The 20796-nt window shown below is 41.8% G+C and overlaps 1 protein-coding gene and 1 long non-coding RNA gene across 8 annotated transcripts in view; one reads left to right on the forward strand and one right to left on the reverse strand.

Moving 5' to 3' along the window:
* Positions 1 to 20796, forward strand: part of acacb (acetyl-CoA carboxylase beta) — a 23150-nt gene continuing 2354 nt past the window's right edge. The window contains exons 1-50 of one of the 7 annotated variants that reach the window (XM_034691428.1): positions 10 to 71; positions 2801 to 3356; positions 6113 to 6245; positions 6343 to 6481; positions 6643 to 6752; positions 6878 to 6959; positions 7056 to 7154; positions 7289 to 7398; positions 7514 to 7624; positions 7747 to 7956; positions 8050 to 8220; positions 8357 to 8518; positions 8596 to 8759; positions 8924 to 9074; positions 9166 to 9269; positions 9361 to 9442; positions 9532 to 9677; positions 9760 to 9910; positions 9982 to 10116; positions 10356 to 10502; positions 10591 to 10779; positions 10866 to 10966; positions 11059 to 11147; positions 11259 to 11383; positions 11479 to 11592; positions 11679 to 11792; positions 11873 to 11962; positions 12046 to 12164; positions 12706 to 12729; positions 13338 to 13478; positions 13568 to 13667; positions 13753 to 13860; positions 13960 to 14016; positions 14842 to 14883; positions 14998 to 15213; positions 15349 to 15504; positions 15598 to 15801; positions 15951 to 16106; positions 16194 to 16316; positions 16400 to 16669; positions 16797 to 16894; positions 17009 to 17129; positions 17222 to 17332; positions 19273 to 19416; positions 19510 to 19630; positions 19709 to 19805; positions 19896 to 19992; positions 20078 to 20213; positions 20311 to 20488; positions 20596 to 20708. In XM_034691428.1, the coding sequence (XP_034547319.1) occupies positions 2896 to 3356; positions 6113 to 6245; positions 6343 to 6481; positions 6643 to 6752; positions 6878 to 6959; positions 7056 to 7154; positions 7289 to 7398; positions 7514 to 7624; positions 7747 to 7956; positions 8050 to 8220; positions 8357 to 8518; positions 8596 to 8759; positions 8924 to 9074; positions 9166 to 9269; positions 9361 to 9442; positions 9532 to 9677; positions 9760 to 9910; positions 9982 to 10116; positions 10356 to 10502; positions 10591 to 10779; positions 10866 to 10966; positions 11059 to 11147; positions 11259 to 11383; positions 11479 to 11592; positions 11679 to 11792; positions 11873 to 11962; positions 12046 to 12164; positions 12706 to 12729; positions 13338 to 13478; positions 13568 to 13667; positions 13753 to 13860; positions 13960 to 14016; positions 14842 to 14883; positions 14998 to 15213; positions 15349 to 15504; positions 15598 to 15801; positions 15951 to 16106; positions 16194 to 16316; positions 16400 to 16669; positions 16797 to 16894; positions 17009 to 17129; positions 17222 to 17332; positions 19273 to 19416; positions 19510 to 19630; positions 19709 to 19805; positions 19896 to 19992; positions 20078 to 20213; positions 20311 to 20488; positions 20596 to 20708 (6622 nt within the window). In that variant the 5' untranslated portion in view covers positions 10 to 71; positions 2801 to 2895. Of the gene's footprint in view, positions 296 to 2800; positions 3357 to 4105; positions 4259 to 5004; positions 5023 to 6112; positions 6246 to 6342; positions 6482 to 6642; positions 6753 to 6877; positions 6960 to 7055; positions 7155 to 7288; positions 7399 to 7513; positions 7625 to 7746; positions 7957 to 8049; positions 8221 to 8356; positions 8519 to 8595; positions 8760 to 8923; positions 9075 to 9165; positions 9270 to 9360; positions 9443 to 9531; positions 9678 to 9759; positions 9911 to 9981; positions 10117 to 10355; positions 10503 to 10590; positions 10780 to 10865; positions 10967 to 11058; positions 11148 to 11258; positions 11384 to 11478; positions 11593 to 11678; positions 11793 to 11872; positions 11963 to 12045; positions 12165 to 12705; positions 12730 to 13337; positions 13479 to 13567; positions 13668 to 13752; positions 13861 to 13959; positions 14017 to 14841; positions 14884 to 14997; positions 15214 to 15348; positions 15505 to 15597; positions 15802 to 15950; positions 16107 to 16193; positions 16317 to 16399; positions 16670 to 16796; positions 16895 to 17008; positions 17130 to 17221; positions 17333 to 19272; positions 19417 to 19509; positions 19631 to 19708; positions 19806 to 19895; positions 19993 to 20077; positions 20214 to 20310; positions 20489 to 20595; positions 20709 to 20796 lie in introns of those variants that run through there. The other 6 variants (XM_034691427.1, XM_034691432.1, XM_034691431.1 and 3 more) reach the window with 6 other exon arrangements.
* LOC117818504 lies at positions 876 to 3561 on the reverse strand. Its single transcript, XR_004632372.1, has 2 exons — positions 2945 to 3561; positions 876 to 1103 (listed from the first exon to the last, which is right to left on the reverse strand). It is a non-coding gene; the product is annotated as an uncharacterized LOC117818504 (long non-coding RNA).

A 20796-nucleotide genomic window follows, 5' to 3' on the forward strand; every position in this document is an offset into this window, starting at 1 on the left:
GCACATGTTTACTATCGGAGCGAAGAGGAGGAGTGGACTGCAGTGGGGGGCTCAGCGAGAAACAAGTGGTGGTAGGTCTGCCTTTGACATTAGCTGCTGTCATGGACATTTCTACACATAACAGTTCATTTGGCCGACTTTAATGTGTCCGACGAGACAAAGAAGCAGTCAGAATGAAGTTTAATTCAAAATAACTTTGATCGAAGTAACAAAAAACCATCAGGGGGTTTGCTGTCAGCTAGCTCGCTAGCCTGGTTTGAGCTGCAGCTTCTACAACAAGGGCTGAACTGAGCTGGTGAGTGTAAACGACATGTTCACTAATGCACTTAAAGCTTTAAAAAAACATACTAAGTTTATTTTAGAAGTAGGATGGTCGTTCATTTGGTGGTAAAGGGTTGAAACTACTTTGTATGTCAGGCTCGCTTGAATGACCTGCTGTGCCTTAACCTCTGAAAGCATTTCCTGTATGTTGATCACTCTTTAATAGATAACAGTACATTGAAATGTGTGTAGTTCAGTCACATTAGCAGTCTGGGACATTCTGTGTCCATGAGGTCAGCACGGAGCCTCAGACAGCGTATTTGATCCCACTTTTATTGCACCGTGGAGTGTCTTTCAATACAAAGCATGTGCACCAAACATGTACATGTGATGGTAAGTAATATTTTCAGAGAAGAGAATCATGTAAAAGTAATGTGCCTTGTTGAAAAGTGATGGCTCAGCCTCTGTTTGTTTGTGTCAAAGGACAATCCGGCTCTAGAGGACAAACGTATCCTTGTCTCTAATCTGAAAGCCTCTTACATGGATGAGATAAATGTACTCAGTTTGATTTGAAAGCAAGACTTTGACTGGTAGGAAAAAAAGTGGCGTCTTCATTTCACTTTATGCTTCTTTATTTGAGTGTCTTTCATTCAGGTGTCCTCAGATGCCCTGAGTGCTGTTTGTGAGGATGGTTGTACCTCCTCCTCCTCCTCCTCCTCACTCTTCATTCCTTCTGTGTTGACCTTTACTCCATTTGAAGCTTCCAACACTTGGCATTCATGTCAGCTGTCACAGACTGGCTGCTCACTGGACCCTTGCTGGGAAACGTAGCCAACGACCACCTGCGGCACAGAAACTACATAAACATCTTGAGTAATGAGCTATAGAGCTCAAAGTTGATGAAGATTGAACATGTATTAGTATATTTGATTAATGTATCATACATTTTCATCTCAAACTAAACAATATTTTCATTAACGTTTGTTATAGTCAGTGGTTGAAGAGGTATAAACTCTAGCCTCTCTAACTCTTTTAATAATATATAAGAATAATAATATAATAATCAATAAGAATTTTATTTGTAGAGCACTTTTTCAAGTGCTTTACATGGGCAGAAAAGAAAACAGGCAGATCATAAAAAACACACAAGTCAAAATACAGAAATAAACATATTTTAAAGACAAAATTCCCCCTAAAGAACTCTAAAGGAATAAATTAAAATATATTTCTTAAGATGGTGAAAATAAATAAAGTCAAATAAAATTCAGATAAAATCCGGGAAGGCTCTGCAATAAAAGTATGTTTAAGAAGGGATTTAAAGAGCTCACTGACTCAGCAGACCTGATCTCCTCGACAGATGGTTCCAGAGTGTTGGTTGGACCCCTCACTGCGAACACTCTGTCCCCTTTTGTTTTCATTTTAGTATTTGGAATGCACAGTAAACCTCTGCCCGAGGATCTCAATGCATGCATCGGCTCGTAGGGTATTAAAAGGTCTGCTACATAGCTTGGAGCAAGTCCATGTAGAGCTTGAAAAGTAATCAGTAAAATTTTTAAATCAATTCGAAAACATACACATACCATTTTTTTTTTCAGGGTCACTAGTCCAAAAGGTCTCATATCAAATTACCCAGCATGCCCCTGTCCTTGGGGGTCTTCTGACCTTTTTATCTGCTGAAAAGAAATGTCTCCAGACTGGAATAGTGCAGGCAGTGATGCTAAATTTGTATAAAGTATTTTAACTAATTTTCTGTTTTTGTGGCCTGTACTTGAGGTTTCTAAAAAGCTGATGTATTTATGCATAAAAAATCAATTACACTTTTTAATGCAGGTTTTTATTTTAATACTTTGAAAGAGGTAAGAAGAAAGTGAGACATTTTCCAGTTGAGTAAAACACACAGTAGTGTTCTATCAAGGATGATGTGTTTGATGTAGCCACTGAGATATAAAGAGATACATAATGTATGTATGAAGCTGTACAATATTTCAAATTGAATTGTTATCCTAATATGAGCATACAACAATATAGGAATCCATTGCAATGAATCAGAGACATTATTTTGTATTACAAGCAAAGCTTTCTCACTTCATTAAGAATAGAGGCCAGGGCCTGATGTTTGTGCTCTCACACCACATTGAAGCAGACAGATGGGGCTCAAGCTATCGTTCAGCATCCCTGACATAAATTGTTGACGCTAAATAGTGTAAAAAAAGATTCTTTTTTTTTAAACAGATTTTGTAAAATACATAAAAGTAGCACATAGATATAAAACAGGGAGTGATAGCTATATTGGACTCTTTAATATTTGTTTGTTTAGCACTTTTATGTTGTCATCACAGTGAATCAGTGAATTGCACCTCTCATATTTTCCTGGTATTGTGCAGGCTGAGTCTGTCAGATTGATCAGTGAATGGTTATCCATTTCTATGTCTTCAAAGTGTTTTATTTATGATGTAAGATGAAAGACGTGTATATTGTGCATAGCAGTTGCAGTCATCTCTTATATTATAACAATAATGTCCCCTTGCTCTTGTTGCAGTCTTAGGAGGATGCCTGTGAATGCTCCTATTTGCACTTTGGGATTAATCCTGTGGATATTGTTGCAATTGTGGGATTAATACTCAGACAGAAGCGATGCCCGTGAAAGGAGAAGAATCTCCTCCTGCAGCAGAGGAGGACGTACCTGCTACACAGTCCTCTCAACCAGGCGAACATTCCCTGTCAGCAGTGTCTAATACTTTGAAACACAATGAGGAGAACAGTCTCCAGGCTGACAGCGCCTCTGCAAGTCCTGAAGTCAAAACAAAAGAGCGTGAGGCTGAGCAGGCGTCCTCTGAGGTAAATTCAGGAAAGCCATCAACAGGGGCGACCACCCAGAGACCTTCCAGAGCTGCCGCGCCGATGCTCTGCTCAGGGCCCGAGGCGAGGGACCGCCTCAAGTTCATTCTGGGAGCATCAGAGGACAACTCCTCAGACGAGGAACCTCTGGTCACCAAACCTCCAAGCGGCACATCTCAGCCACCGAACTCCAACTCCAGACCTTCATCTCGGCGGTCTTCCTCTGCAGGGATGCAGTCCAACTCCTCAGGCATCAAGTAAGACCTCATCTTATTTAAGCTAATTTAATATCCGCTGTCCTGAGTGTGCACGTTCGTCACTTCATCACGTGACCTGTACATCTGTCTAGTGACACAATCAAGGAACTATTCAACTCACACAACACCTTTAGTCTGAGGGACTCGCATGAACTGTCTCACTCTGTGTACCCGTGTTGGCGACGTGCTGTTATGCTCCCACTCACTGTCTGTTATCACCTGACTGCAATCGAGCTGACCTGTACTGTTGTCGCATGCCAAACAGAACGACTCTATTATTGGAACAAGAGTCAGAACCAAGTGACATTGAAAACCTTGGTGTGAGTCTAGGTCACAACACAGAAAACAAAAAGAGGTTTAAATCTTACACTCATTTTATTCTAAAGTTGTTTTTTGGCCTGGGCATTGGTACATGATAAGATAATGGGTCAGTGGGTTTGTTTGATGCAAACAGCGACTTTCTCAGTGAGAAACATTAGGTTAGAGTAGTTGTTTTGCAGGAAGTGAAGATGCACTTTTGTACATGTTTTGATAGAAAACACATATTTGTATGTTAGCTTTGAGGTTTCCTTTTCCAACAACTGTGGCTGCGCATTTCCCTGAATACAAGTTTCTTTCTTTTATTGTACACAAAACAGAATGAACACTTTGTTCTGCGGCTGTGCCTGCCTCTGTTTATATTTGTATCAAGCAGCCTGTGATCTGTCACACGGGATCTCTAGATTATTTTGCTCCACTTGTGGGTGGGGAGATTTAAGGGGGAGCGCCTGAGAGGAAGCATTTAGTAGAAGACTCTTTGTTTTGGTCTCAGTTTTTAAAACGTTATTTCATTTCTAATGCACTTGGGGCAATAAAAAAGTATGAACAATGGAGGGACCTGGCTTGTTCCCATATCTTGGAAGGTAAGTGCCATAAAAGCTTGGTTGTAATTTGATACTTTAGCTGCAGTGTTTGGTATGTGGACAGTTATCACAGGCTCTATGTCGTGACTGCAGAAAGTGATAGAACTGTGCATGATTGCTTTGTACGATGGTAAAAAAAGATACTGTTGCAACTCCTGCAGACATGTTAGAGAACAGGAAGGATTGCTCGTGTGTTCTTACTAGTGCTGTTATGTAACTGAACAGAACGTGCCTTGGCACATAAAAGTTTGAGGAAATAAAAAAACACTCCCAACATTAGTATCCTCCAGACAAGAACACCGTTTTGCTTATAAAGCAGTAGAGTAGTTAGATACAAGATTTCTGGTACAAGTTGTACTCCTCTTAGTCCTTCAGTGCTGTATATGAATAGATGTTCCTTGTTTTTCTGTAAGGTATGTATCTGGTTATATTAAACCGTGCCCCGTCATGCCTCACATCCTGGAACAAGATCGGAAAGTGGAGCGTGCATGACAGCAAGCTGGAAGAGACTATCAAAATGTTCTCAATGACAGAGTACAATCTGCATTTCCTGAGCAAACAGAACAATACAGGAGTTCAGTTTAAAGTTCATATCTGCTCAGACCGAATTGCACTCCAGCTTCACAATAAAACCTGTGCACTGATGCAACACAGGTGTTAGTCAGTCATATCTTACCATGGGACAGAAATACTGTGAAGTGGCTTGTGGAGCAATAGCAACGAGACTTTGGAATGAACAAGGTTTGAGCGGGCTGATAATCATGGTATGTAAAAACATGGAAACTGTTTCTGTTCTCTTCATGTTTGCATGGTTCCTGTTTTATCTCACTCTCTATGTTGTTACACTGGAGTTGTTTCAACTGTTAAGGATTTCAAAAGGTAAAATCTGCAGGTCAGTGAAGTTCAGTTTTACTACTTGTGCATTTAAGATATTACAAAAACCTGCAGTCAAACAGTGATCCAGATACAATTTTCTGCTTTTGCATCATAAAAAGGGACGATGTGGTTCTAAACTCTGCTGCTTTAGCTGTTTGTGTGATAAGATAACTGTTATCAGGTTTTCAAAGTAAATGTAGAGTTGCAGACCTAAATCAGTATGCAGCACACACAAATGTCAGTGTAAGGAGATGAAGGTCGACCTCAATGAACTCTATTAACAAGTGTTATCAGTGACTGCTATGTGAAATAACCTGCAGCATTTTCTCAGTAAGATGTAGAAATCTGTCGAAGTCACAGTGGACAGTGCTGAAGAGCTAAAGGTAATGCTAGAAATAATTTTGAATATCACATTATTTTTGATGAATACTGTGTAGTCTGAGCTGTACCTGTAGGAGACAGTGCTGTGCACCTGATGCCTTTTCATGCAATCTGCGGACAAAACATTTACTTTTTTATCGTCTCTCCTGGTTGCACATCTGATAAGAAGAGAAACCCAGACTGATAGTGCACGTTAAACTTCTGCAGTTGATGGTCTTTTGAGAATGTACTGTACCATAAATGGCCGTCTGTGCACATCAGTGCTTCAGCAGAGTTGGTCTGCAGATAAGGTCAGAAATAAATGGGCTGGTCCACAATCGGTCTTTTCCTGTTGAGGAAAGAGAATGAACTTTGACTTTGGTTTTGATTACACTGCTGTTGTTGTGCTGTAGCTTTGTAGATTGTAGCTCACACTGTTTTGTAGCTGTAATGACTGAAGAGGAGCGCTGTAGCTTTCCCACCTGCTGCCTGGATTGCAGTAAATAATATACTGTACACTTCAGCTAATACATGAAGCAGATTACACCGGGTAAGTTTGTTTTTGCTTATGTTAATGCCTTGTTGTGAAGATGGCTAACTGTGAGCTTTTCCCTGCAGGCCTAGCATGTCTGGTCTTCACTTGGTGAAAAAAGGACGTGAGCAGAGAAAGATGGACCTGCAGAGGGACTTCACTGTGGCCTCTCCTGCTGAGTTTGTCACCAGGTTTGGTGGAAACCGTGTCATTGAAAAAGTAAGTATGAAAGTCCTTCCTGTGTTCATGAATCTAATTTGATAATTTAATGAGCATGCAGCATTTTCTTCACATGTGGTTTCTGCTTGTGCTACAGGTGCTGATAGCCAACAATGGTATAGCTGCAGTGAAATGTATGCGTTCTATTCGTCGCTGGTCCTATGAAATGTTTCGTAATGAGAGGACCATCCGATTTGTGGTGATGGTGACCCCTGAAGACCTGAAAGCTAATGCAGGTCACTTTGAACTGGATTCTTATCATTGTATTATTACCTGGCAGTTCGTACCATGCAGTTATCTGTGTTGGAGGAAAACAGTCTGCTGTTTGTTTAGAAAACTGTTCACTGTTGATCACAGTTAATAACCAGTTTTCATATGTTGTGCTTTCATCTTATAGAATACATAAAAATGGCAGACCATTATGTGCCCGTCCCTGGTGGGCCCAACAATAACAACTACGCCAACGTAGAGCTGATAGTGGACATTGCTAAAAGGATCCCAGTGCAGGTGCTTTCCAATATTTATCTTAACTGAAGTTTTTTTCTGGCCTCCGGCCTCAGCTCAACCTTTTGCTCTTTGACCTTGTTTTCCACTGATGAATGATAACATGTCTGTGTTTATCATATTTACAGGCGGTTTGGGCCGGTTGGGGTCATGCCTCAGAAAACCCCAAACTGCCCGAGCTGTTGAGCAAAGCAGGAATATCGTTTTTAGGTAAGACCCAGTTTAAAACCACTCAACGTTTACATGTCATTCTCTATGCATGAACCCGTCTCAGATCCCATTGTCACTCGTCTATTTTTGTCTCAGGGCCGTCCAGTAAGGCCATGTGGGCTCTTGGGGATAAGGTGGCTTCTTCCATTGTGGCTCAGAGTGCTGACATTCCCACGCTACCATGGAGCGGATCAGGTGATGCTTTGCCTCCCATGCTGTCTCAAATCACATACTGTATAGAAACACAAACACAAACCGTGAATCTATGATGGGATTATTTAACCTTCAAAGTGCACAAAGTTTATTTGTTATAGCCTTGTTGGTTCCAGGTCTGAGAGTGGACTGGGAAGAGGAGGACCAAATACTGGGGAATGTAATCAGTGTTCCTCCAGAGATCTACGTAAAAGGCTGTGTTCAGGATGTAGATGATGGGCTTGAAGTAAGCATATTTAGCAGAGTCCCTATTAAGTAATACCCATGCATATACTCCTTAGCAGCCCTTCAGGCAAACACCTTTTGTTATGAGTTACATTTGACATTGTGTTTGTTGGCAGGGGGCTGAGAGGATCGGTTATCCGATTGTCATCAAGGCTTCTGAGGGCGGAGGTGGAAAGGGGATCCGGAAGGTTGAAAGCTCTGACGATTTTACAAGTGCTTTTAGACAGGTTTGTGTTTACATTTTATAGCCTAATTACTGATTCATCTGTGACTATGACCTACATTCATGTATTTGCATACTACAATTACAGTAGCATTTAATTCTTCATTTATTTTTGTCTAAATGCAGGTTCAGACAGAGGTACCAGGCTCGCCTATCTTCGTCATGCAGCTGGCTCAGCATGCTCGACACCTTGAGGTTCAGATCCTTGCAGATGAGTATGGAAACGCCATCTCTCTGTTTGGACGAGATTGCTCCATCCAGAGGAGACACCAGAAGATCATCGAAGAGGCCCCTGCAACCATAGCAGCTCCCTCAACCTTTGAGCAAATGGAACGGGTCAGTTCATTTAATTGCATGCATCTATTTCTAATCCTTACCAACTCCCTTTTCTGTGGAAACTTGATGTTCTACCTTCTTTTTTTGGCTCAGTTTGCTGTGAGACTGGCCAAGATGGTGGGCTACGTGAGTGCAGGTACTGTGGAGTATCTCTTCTCTGAGGACGGAAGTTTCCACTTCCTGGAGCTGAATCCTCGCCTGCAGGTTGAACATCCCTGCACTGAGATGATTGGAGATGTGAACCTGCCAGCTGCTCAGCTACAGGTAAACCTTGTAGCTGTAAATGAACAGAGGAATAACTAAACCTCAGGAATCAAATGAGCTATTCTTCTGCAAATAAGAGAGATTAAGAGCATAGCTAGAGTGTTAACTTATCCAGTTCAACTCTCATCTTTGATAGATTGCGATGGGGATCCCCCTGCACAGAATAAAAGACATCCGCTTGCTTTATGGAGAGACTCCATGGGGTGACACTTTCATTACCTTTGAGACCCCAGAGTGCATACCAAGTCCAAGAGGGCACGTTATAGCTGCTCGGATTACCAGTGAGAACCCTGATGAGGTAAAGCACAACTCAGAACACACAATTTTCTTACGTTCTTTTAATCTGCACTACTGACCTCTTTTCCTCCTTCACAGGGGTTTAAGCCCAGCTCTGGTACTGTTCAGGAGCTGAACTTCCGCAGCAGTAAAAATGTTTGGGGCTATTTCAGTGTAGGGGCAACTGGTGGCCTGCATGAATTTGCAGACTCACAGTTCGGACACTGTTTCTCTTGGGGGGAGAACCGTGAAGAAGCTATCTCGTAAGCTTTTGGTTCCTTTCTTCCTTTTTTTCTTTAAATTATATTGTGATGTAAGATTATAAGCAATAACAGCTTTCAGTTGTCTAATCCAGTCACACATCTCTGCCCCAGTGTTCTAACAACCTATGATGAAATAGACAATGTACAAATGCTTCATGCTTCAGGAACATGGTGGTGGCTATGAAGGAGCTCTCCATCAGAGGCGACTTCAGGACCACGGTGGAATACCTCATTAAGTTGCTGGAGACAGAAAGCTTCAGAAACAATGACATCGACACTGGCTGGCTGGATCATCTAATTGCAGAGAAAGTGCAGGTAGGACTGAGGATCAATATGAAGTTTTACATTAACGAAAAAATAGTCTAGGTCTTTGTGTCATGACATAATAAAAATGGGCTTCTTGCAGGCGGAGAGACCAGATACCATGCTGGGGATTGTTTGCGGGGCCTTGCATGTTGCTGATGCAAGCTTCAGAAAGAGCATGTCCGACTACCTACATTCACTTGAAAGGTCAGTTAACGCCGACCCTTCTCATGAATGTCTCCCTTCACTTCTTACTGTTCGTTCATATAAGTGTCAACATCTTCTGCTGAATCCATAGAGGCCAAGTACTTCCTGCAGCCAGCCTCCTCAACTCTGTCAGTGTTGACCTGATATACGAGGGAGTCAAGTTCTATCTCAAGGTGCTTGCTTTGTTTCCTCGACATCCTCCTTTTTTGATTCAAACTCTTACTTTTTCTAATCAATAAATGATCAATTTTGCATTGATAAGGTGGCTCGCCAATCTCCAACTACCTATGTCATCATAATGAACGGCTCCAACATCGAAATAGATGTCCACCGGATGAGTGATGGTGGCCTCCTGCTGTCTTATGACGGCAGCAGCCACACCACCTACATGAAGGAGGAAGTGGACAGGTAGGGCTCTTAAATCAGAAGGTCTGGATTCATCTGTAGTTTTTGTTTTACTTATCTTGTCCGACATACTTCATCTCCACAGCTACCGCATCACTGTCGGCAACAAGACTTGTGTCTTTGAGAAAGAGAAGGACCCCACGGTGCTGAGGTCGCCATCCGCTGGGAAACTGCTGCAGTACATTGTGGAGGATGGGGGTCATATTTTTGGAGGAGAGACGTATGCAGAGATCGAGGTACATGTGAGACATGCAGATACGATCAGCTGAGACTACTTTTTTTTTTTGACTGGCTGTTTTTGTTTCAGGTGATGAAGATGGTTATGACGCTGACTGTCCATCAGTCTGGTTGTATCCACTTTGTCAAGAGGCCTGGAGCAGTTCTGGAGCCGGGTTGTGTGGTGGCACGGATAGACCTGGATGACCCCAGCAGTATACATCCTGTAAGTGAATGAAAATTCACAACTCACTGGGGGAAAACTGTTTCCCAATTTATTTTACAACTTAAGAACTTTGTGATAATATTCATGGGTTGGCCAAAAAGCGGAACCTTTTCGTCTGAGTTTGAGCAAACTTACATCTTTGCTTGGTACAACAAATAATGGTATTTTGTGTCCCACATTTCAATAGCTTTGTTGCTTTGATTTTGTTCTGACCTGACCTGTTTTTCCTCCTGTTATAGGTGGAGCTTAACACAGCCATATTACCACCCCAACAACCACTGCCCATTGTGGGAGAAAAGCTTCACCAGGTGTTCCACAGCGTGCTGGAAAACTTGTTCAAAGTAATGGATGGTTACTGCCTGGAGGAGCCCTATTTTAGCAGCAAGGTAGCTACTCAACAGTCTTTATGCAAATACAGAGTCTTATGGGACATGGCCAGTTTTATTTATTATGTGTTTGTGTTCCTGTCTGCAGCTGAAACAGTGGGTGGCTACCCTGATGAAGACCTTGAGGGACCCCTCACTGCCACTGTTAGAACTTCAGGAGATCATGACGAGTGTGGCCAGTCGCGTTCCTCCTGGTGTGGAGAAAAGCATCCGCAAAGTCATGGCCCAGTACGCCAGCAACATCACATCTGTCCTCTGCCAGTTCCCCAGCCAAAGAGTAAGCGATGCAAAATTCTCTTGAACAAATTACCAATAATAAATGTTGTCAAGATAATATGATGATGTTTATTATGTTTATTCCAGATAGCAAATATCCTGGATAGTCATGCAGCAACTCTACAGCGAAAGGCTGACCGAGAGGTTTTCTTCATGAATACTCAGAGTATTGTTCAGTTGGTACAGAGGTTAGTCACATGCAGATTATCCAGCAGTTGTATATCACATGATGATTTTGATATTGAATTGTCCAACTCGCATTTTATTTTGTATCATCCAGGTACCGAAGTGGAATTCGGGGTTATATGAAGTCTGTGGTTCTCGATCTGCTGAAGCGATACCTGCAAGTGGAGATGCAGTTTCAGCAAGGTGACATTTACTCCCTTTACTTGAAATGGAAAGTCAAGATTATGAATTAAAATCTTCATTTTGGTTTATTTGTCACAGCTAATATAATTCTAACCTTGTTCTTGTTAACAGCTCACTACGACAAGTGTGTAATCAACCTAAGAGAGCAGCACAAACCTGACATGAGTCCTGTGCTGGAGTATATCTTCTCTCATGCACAGGTCTCCAAAAAGAACATCCTTGTCACAATGCTCATTGTAAGACGTTCATTAATCTTAAAAACTAGCATGCATAAATGAGATAATCCTCCAGAACTTTGTTTGTAGTGAAAAACTGTTTGTGCACTGTGCAGGACCAACTATGTGGACGGGATCCCACGCTGGCAGATGAGCTGATGGCCATTCTGAACGAGCTCACGCAGCTCAGCAAGATGGAGAACTCTAAGGTGGCATTAAGAGCCAGACAGGTAACATCAAAGTCTATAGTGTCTCAGTTAAAAACTAGTCTTTGTTTAATAACAGATTTGATGTAATATACAAAAATGTGTCATAGGTTTTGATTGCATCCCATTTACCGTCATACGAGCTGAGGCACAACCAGGTGGAGTCCATCTTTCTCTCAGCCATCGATATGTACGGACACCAGTTTTGTCCAGAAAACTTGAAGGTCAGCCATGTTTGGAGAAATGTCCTTGTAACCATCACTTATTTGCTACTGGATTATACATTTTGTTTTCTTTTACACAGAAACTCATCCTCTCTGAAACCTCCATCTTTGACGTCTTACCAAATTTCTTCTATCACTCCAATCAAGTGGTTTGCATGGCTGCTTTGGAGGTACAGTCAGTTCACTCACACTGAAAAGTTCTATCTTGTGTTTTTATTTCTTAACTACTTCTGATTCCTTTCTTGACTTTTAGGTGTATGTGCGCAGAGCTTACATCGCCTATGAGCTAAACAGCATCCAGCATCACCAGCTGCAAGATGGAACGTGCGCTGTAGACTTCCAGTTCATGCTGCCATCCTCACATCCCAACAGGTTCAAACATCTCTACCCTAAACTCTGAAAATTGATATGAAGAAAACTCTTCTACAAAGCTTCAGAGGCTTTGGTTGTTACATTGTTGAGATATTTCACCTGTGTTGATAGCAGGGTGAGCCTCTAATGATGGATTAGAATATCATTAAGCCAAGTTAGACAAAACACTATGTTCAGCCCCCATCTGATCAGTGAAGACGAACTCAAAAACAAATTACCCTGCATAAATGCAAAGCTTGTCTTTCAGGCCTTTGTGTGTGTAACTGTAAATAATAGAGTGAACTAACTGAAATCCTTCTAAAGACATTAATAAAGTTCTTTTTCTGTACCCAGTGGTACAGTTTGTGTCCTGCTGCTGTTACTGCTTATGGCTAACTTTTGATTGGAGAATGTATTTTCCTCAAGGACATTTATTTGATCTTGCTCAGCATCTTGTAAAGTGCTTTTTATCTAATCATTATGCCTCGAAGTAGAGGTGCACGCTGATCATTCACTGCTGATATTCACTGCTGATATTCACCTGTCAATCATCTTATTTCAGAGGGAGCAGCCCTACTCTGAACAGGTAGAGTAAAGCTCCTCCCAACGAGCAAAAAAACCACCTGATCGTGTGTATGTCTCACGGCAAAGCATGCCCAATGCACTGTGTTGCTTTTCTCTTTCTGTCCTGTGAAACCAGAAACCTTTGCTCAAGGAGTCTTCTAACAAGTCCTACTTAATTCACTTTTTTTAAGCCAAGCTTCTCCATATGTTTTTTATTGCTTCTTTCTACTTTTTTAATGAATCTAAGCTTTTTGAGAGGTACTTCTCTTTTAATTCTGCGTTCCTCTGAAAAACTTCAAGCCTGCAGTTCTGTTGAATGAATCGGAATGAGGAGCCTGTGATTCTCAACTCTGCATCAGACAGGATAATCAATGTTCTTATAACAGCGATTCGTTATACCTTTCATTCAGGATATGAGGTGTACCCATCAATTGTATGTAGTTATAATTGGATATATTGGTAGTTGTACGTGGATGCTTTAAATAGATAAAAACATCCGGACATGCTTTAATTGCTCTGTAAAAATACATGTACTTCTGGCTGTTCTGTTTTATTGTCAAAGTGAACCTCAGCATCTGATCATTCATTGGTCTCTTCTTGCTGTTATTGCCCCTATTTGTCTCTTTTCAGGGTTCCTGTGCCAGTCAGTGGATCAGGCCAGTTTCAGATGAGGCGGCAGAGCAGTGAGCTCTACCTGGAGGGAGCTTTCTCTCCACCCTGCCAGCGCATGGGCGCCATGGTGGCCTTCCAGTGTTTTGATGACTTCAGAAGGTCTTTTTTAGCTTGATGAGAGTTTCTCTATTTCTTTTCTTTATCATGAAAGGCATGTAGATCAAGTATATCTATTTTTTCGTCTGCAGGAATTTTGATGAAGTGCTCTCCAGTTTTGCTGAACCACTATTAGAGACTGCTCCGTTCTCAGAGTCCTGCTCTAGTCTCTATGAGGAGGAGAACTCGAAGGTGGGAATGATGTGTATTATCCGTAAAGAGCTTATTATAAATAGAAAGGCATTTTCATCAACAGTTTCCCTTCCATCCCCTGCAGAATACAAGAGAGAATCCAATCCACATCATTAATGTGTCCATTAAAACAGCAGACACAGAAGATGACGACGCATTGGTGACAGCCTTCACTTCCTTTGCTCAGACAAAGGTCAGCTAGACCCCTAACACATAACTGATTCTCATGGATGAATATCTGGTTTTTAAAATGAGTTATTTATATCAAAATTGTGTGTGTGTATTTTCACAGAAAACTGCCCTGTTCGAGTATGGAATCAGGAGAATCACATTTCTGGTTGCACAAAAGGTAATTAACAACATGTGAAACAAACAATAATTCATCATATAACTTTTCTATTGTATTCCATAACTCATATTCCTTAACTGTGTATTTTTGAATAGCAGTAGAGGCATCAAATGGCTCTTGTCTGATGTTCAGTTTCATAATTTTCATTAGTATCTAACAGCAGACGTCATAAGTAGATTGTATTTATGTGCCTGATATTGATAAAAATTGGCCGCTGAGTAATCAGTGAAAAGATTGAGAAAAATATAAGTGGCAAATATTTGAATAACATATAAAAATAAAAAATGATGTGTTTTTTCCTCTGATATTTTGTATTGTAACCTGTTTATTTTTTCAGTTGTTTTCAAAAAACATTTTAAGTTATATTTTGGGGGCTTTTACACCTTTATTTAGATAGGAGAGGACAGTGGTTAGAGCAGGAAACTAGGTGAGAGAGTGGGGGAATGACATGCCGGAAAGGGTCCGCAGGCTCGAATCGAACCCAGGCCAACTTAACCATTCGGCCAAGCCTGCGACCGGTTGTCTTCTCTTTTAACGAAACTAGAGCTTATAAGATTGGAGATCTCACAGCTGCTCTCTGATAACTTTTTTTTAACATTATTTTCCAAACCTCAGTTAAATAATTGTGTTGTCTTTATGTTAAAAGTATAAACAGCATCTTTGTACTAAAATGTTATTTAAATTCTGCCCCTATATTCCAAAGCTGCAGAGATTTTGTTCTGTAATGCTGCCGTTGTAAATACTTCACTGGCAAACACACATTAACTCTGAAAATGCCTCAGCCTGGTTTGTGATCATGATTATTTTAATGTTTCTTTTCTACAGAGAGAATTCCCAAAGTTCTTCACCTTCAGAGCAAGAGATGGTGTAAGTTTCTCTCTCCACACAACTTAAGATGATGCTTTTATTGTAGTATTGCTAATCTGATCTCAGCTGTTATCAGAGGATGATGATGACCCCTTCAATGTGTGCCTCCCACAGTTCCAGGAGGATCGTATTTACCGTAATCTGGAGCCAGCGTTAGCTTTTCAGCTGGAGCTCAACCGCATGAGGAACTTTGGCCTGACAGCTGTTCCCTGTGCCAACCACAAGATGCACCTCTACCTCGGTGCTGCTCGAGTGCAGGAGGGGACTGAAGTCACAGACTACCGCTTCTTCATACGAGCTATTATTCGCCACTCAGATCTCATCACAAAGGTAAGCAGAGCAGCAGTTACAGATTTCTTAGACAGACACATTTACTTCTTGATAAGTTTAAGATTAGCTTTTTTACCAAGGAATACTGTCTATTCATTTAAGTGATCAAAATCTCGGTATTTTTAACACAACCAGGAAGCTTCCTTTGAATACCTTCAAAATGAGGGAGAGCGTCTCCTGTTGGAAGCCATGGATGAACTGGAGGTGGCCTTTAGTAACACAAGTGTCCGCACTGACTGCAACCACATCTTCCTCAACTTTGTTCCCACTGTTATCATGGACCCCTCCAAAGTCAGTGTCTAACACATTCTTTCTGTTGTCAGTATTCATTTTTATTGTCTTTACTTTTTTTTTATCTTACATCCTTTTTTTTGGTACCCTCAGATAGAGGAGTCAGTTCGCTCCATGGTGATGCGATATGGCAGCCGTCTCTGGAAGCTGCGAGTCCTGCAGGCTGAGTTGAAGATCAATATCCGCCTGACACCGACAGGGAATGCCATCCCTGTCCGCCTGTTTCTCACTAATGAGTCAGGCTATTACTTAGACATCAGCCTGTACAAGGAGGTCACTGACCTGAGTTCTAGACAGGTGAGGACAGCAGATTGGGGTAGCCTCCTCTAACGTGATGTGAATTTTGGAACAGGAGATGTGGCGTATATATAAGGACTTTTCTGTGTGGTTGTTTGTAGGTTTCATATTCACTGACAGATAAATCACTCAGCATTTCTCTTTTCCAGATCATGTTCCAGTCGTATGGAGACAAGCCAGGCCCTCTTCATGGCATGCTGATCAACACTCCGTACGTGACCAAAGATCTGCTGCAGGCCAAGCGCTTCCAGGCTCAGACTCTGGGGACTACATATGTCTATGACTTTCCTGAGATGTTCAGACAGGTACTGCAAACTCACTGACATTCAAGTTAGATTTTGTTTTAATTTATTGTTTAAATTGTATGACTCAACCTAAAAATCTTTCTGTAGGCACTATTCAAGCTGTGGGGTCCAGGGGACAAATACCCCAAAGATGTACTGATTTGCACTGAGCTGGTTCTGGACCCTCAAGGTCGACTTGTGAATATGAACCGCCTTCCTGGAGACAATGATGTAGGACTCTATTTAGAGTATTCTGATCATACGATTTCCGTGTGTAGATGATGCCGAACATAAGTGTAACCCTTCTCCACCAGGTGGGAATGGTTGCCTTCAGGATGAAGATGAAGACTCCAGAGTACCCAGAGGGCAGAGACATCATTGTCATCTGCAACGACATCACTCACATGATCGGCTCGTTCGGCCCACAGGAGGATGAGTTGTTCCTGAAGGCGTCTGAGCTGGCTCGGGCTGAGGGAATCCCACGCATTTACATTGCAGCAAACAGCGGAGCGCGCATCGGCCTCGCTGAGGAGATCAAACACATGTTTCAGGTGGCCTGGATTGACCCCAAAGACCCCTACAAGGTGAGATCTGAAGTGTTATTCTGCCAATATTTGTATTTACATCACTGGAGGAAAAACATCTACAAGAAGTGCAATAAGATGTGAGTTTTTTTCATTTTCATTATACCCACTTTCCATTTCTCTGTAGGGGTTTAAGTACCTTTACCTGACACCACAGGACTACACACGAATCAGCTCCACCAACGCTGTTCACTGTCATCATGTAGAGGAGAATGGAGAGTCCAGGTAAATAATCAGTTGTGTATTATAATGAAGCAGATAATCAAAATGTTTGACACTCTTGACTTGTCTCTCTAAGATCACAGTGTTTAGCTTACTTGTTTTTCGTCACTGTTGCAGGTACATCATCACTGACATCATCGGGAAGGACGATGGTCTTGGGGTTGAGAACCTGCGAGGTTCTGGCACCATTGCTGGGGAATCCTCATATGCTTATGAGGAGATAATAACAATCAGTATGGTGAGAAAAGTGCAGCTGATCTCTTAGATAAAGAGGAGCCCTTGTGATCCTCTTAGATGTTTTTTCCAGAGTCTCCTTTTAATGATTTGCAGGTGACGTGTCGTGCCATCGGAATTGGAGCCTATTTGGTCCGTCTGGGACAGAGGGTGATTCAGGTAGAGAACTCTCACATCATCCTGACCGGAGCAGGCGCCCTAAATAAGGTTTGTTGTTTTAATGAGTGCAACTAGTTTTAATAAATGCACAAAAGTGATAAAACAAAAAAAACGTTAAATTGTTTTAATAAAAGCTTTAATTATACTGGACCTGGGGTCTCATTTATAAAGGTTGCTCACACACAAAACGGGGCCTGAAATTGGCGTACGCCAGTTTTCAAGCCAAGTTTGTGATTTATAAAAACAAACTTGACGTGAAAATGTAACTACCGGTAAGCAAACTCTGATCCAGGCGTACGTACATTGTAGAGGCAGGGGGGAATGGGCAACGCAGTTAGGGAGAGGGAGAACTGAAATCAGATTATATTTAAATGCCTTTTACACTTTTCATTCATTGAATAAAAACATTAACAGACTCGCGTCGATCATCACTAAAATCTACATATTCTATTTGTTTGTGTGTCTGTGGTGAGTCGTTTCCAATAAGCTGTCATTAAAGATAAAAGCGTGTCTTAAAGTTCATCAAATATTTGATCAGCTTTGTCTCACCTTCACATTTCTCCAAACTGTAGAGGAACAAAACGGGCCGTATCTTAACATGTTCGTCTGGAGGTAAAAAACAAAGTAACATCAGAGGACGTAAATAAGCTCCGGAGCAAAGTGACAGTCATGTTTTCAATGATTCTAACACTGTGCAGAGTCCCTGAGTGTAGTTATACTTTTGATATAGACTGCTGTACGACACACACAGAGCGCAGAGACACGGCCCCGGCTGCCTCACACACTGATCACATCTTCCTCACCTGCTCGTGTCTCCTGTGTTAATGAGAAAACTGTGCAAGTAAAGCCATGACTGGTTCTCAGTTATTATCTTACATATCATCATAATCAGTCAAAGCGCAGGCCAAGCTGCCCGTGATGAAACCAACACATTAAAACTTATATCCATGGATCAAACTTCTGTCAGATAACATCAGAGAGGAGATATCTGAAGGATGTGAGCTCTCTGTAGTGTGAAATAAAAGTGTGTGTCCTGTAAACATGAAACACTGCAGTGAGACCAGTGCGTAATTATGAATGATGGATGCTCTGGCACTGGTGACGGATACATGAATGCTGCAGCAACGTGGGGTCACTCGATATTTTTATTTGTATTTGTATTTCTTTTGTGGCCCTCCTGCTGTAAGAAACAAACAATAAGTGCTCTGTGACCTCCGCTTCATTCACGAGGACCACGGTTTTTGTGTCAGAAACTTTATTTTCTCCGTCTTCCTCTCCGTTGTTGCCGTGATTCATCGTGAGAACCTTTGATCCTCCGGCTCATTTGTATGCATGTTCATTCATAAAGTGCTTTGCATTGACCGTATATGGTTGAATGTGGCCGTGAAAAGGGCGGAATACGAGGCTGAGCTATGTGTGCATATCTCAAGGTGGTTTGTGATTTATAAACGGAACATTGCGTAAAGTTTGCGTGCGAACGGTTTTATAAATCAGAATTATTTTTGGTGCACGCCCTTTACGGGTTTTCGGAGCACGTACTCTTTTAGTAGGGATTCTACGCACTCTTTTATAAATGAGACCCCTGGTCAGCTGGAGATATCTCATGAAAATGCTTGTTTGCTAGAAATATTTTGTTCTGCATCCCATCTGCTGTAAATGTTGTCAGTTTGGAGATATTTTGGAGGAACTGTATAGAATAAAGACAAACAAAGCAAAAAAAAAAGATGGAATTGTTGGGATAAGAAGCTAAAGTGTGCTTGAGACCTAGCCAATCAAAAAAGGGCTTACTGTTTTATCTACGTCAACTTAAACACATGCAGTGGGCTATTTAATAGACACTGGTTACATCAGGTTACGGATTATTGGAAGATCAGGAAATGGTTAGGATCAACTTAAGGTACAGACGGTGGTGTGCACCTGCAAGAGTGAGAGGAAGACCTGTTAAATATATATAGGTTATAAAGTGAATGTTGTCCATGTCTGTTCAGGTTTTAGGCAGGGAGGTCTATACGTCCAACAACCAGCTGGGAGGAATCCAGATCATGCACAACAATGGAGTCACACACACCACTGTGCCAGATGACTTTGAAGGCGTCTTCACCATCCTCCAGTGGCTCTCCTATATGCCAAAGGTTTGGATGAATGTCTAAAAGATTGCACTTTTATATCTATGAAAGTAACTGAACCAGACTGAATTCTAACTCCGGCTCTTCTGCTCCTCACAGAACAAACACGCCCCTGTGCCTGTCATTGCGACTACAGATTCAGTAGACAGGGAGATAGAGTACACACCTACGAAAGCACCGTATGACCCCCGCTGGATGCTGGCTGGGAGACCTCATCCCAGTGAGTGTCAAGTTTTAAATTCTGAGTGTGTTCTATTTGTATATTCAGCCTTACTGATTTCCCTTTTTGTGTCATTAGCTGTGAAAGGAGCCTGGCAAAGCGGGTTCTTTGACCAAGGCTCCTTCATGGAGATTATGGAGTCATGGGCTAAAACCGTGGTGGTGGGCAGAGCACGGTAACATTTTTTCCACTCTACACACACATTTAGAATATGACTTTTTTTTCTAGTATATAAATAATTAAAATCTGTGTTGACTTGTAACAGGTTAGGAGGAATTCCCCTCGGTGTCATCGCTGTTGAGACACGTACAGTTGAGTTAACGGTCCCAGCAGATCCAGCAAACCTGGATTCAGAGTCAAAGGTGCGTGTCAGGTAATATGTTTAAATAAGGAAAGTGTGGGAAGAACCAGTTCTTCACCTGTATCCATGTTATTTTGTGTTGTCAGGTCCTACAGCAGGCTGGCCAGGTGTGGTTTCCAGACTCTGCGTTTAAAACAGCTCAGGCCATCAGTGACTTCAGTCGTGAACATCTGCCTCTCATGGTGTTTGCAAACTGGAGGGGCTTCTCTGGCGGGATGAAAGGTGAAGAATGAATAGTTAACAGTGCAGAGAGAGTTACCGCATTGATTTGTTAAAAATGTAATCAAATAGTAATACTTTTGCCCTTTTCCCCTCTCAGATATGTATGACCAGATACTGAAATTTGGGGCTTACATCGTGGACGCCCTGCGGGGTTTCCGTCAGCCAGTGTTGGTGTACATCCCACCACATGCTGAGCTGAGAGGAGGCTCTTGGGTGGTTATTGACCCCACCATCAACCCACTGTGTATGGAGCTCTATGCAGACAGAGAGAGCAGGTACACAAAACTATGTGGAGTTCTCAACTTCAGTAACATGAGTGGGTATAAGAAAACCAGTTCCTTCCTTTTTTTTCTAGCTGTTTCTGTTTTGTTTCTTCATCCAGAGGTGGTGTGCTTGAGGCTGAGGGCACAGTGGAGATCAAATTCAGAAGGAAGGACCTGCTGAAGACCATGAAAAGACTAGATTCAGTCTATGCTAGTCTAGCTGAACAGCTTGGTAAAGGGTTTTTCTTTCTTAAAAAAAGAAAACACCAGTATTTATTTTCCTTTGAACTGATGTATTGCTGTTATTTTCCTTTTTTACC

This window comes from Notolabrus celidotus, chromosome 9 (assembly GCF_009762535.1).
Source record: "Notolabrus celidotus isolate fNotCel1 chromosome 9, fNotCel1.pri, whole genome shotgun sequence".
Lineage (NCBI taxonomy): Eukaryota > Metazoa > Chordata > Actinopteri > Labriformes > Labridae > Notolabrus > Notolabrus celidotus.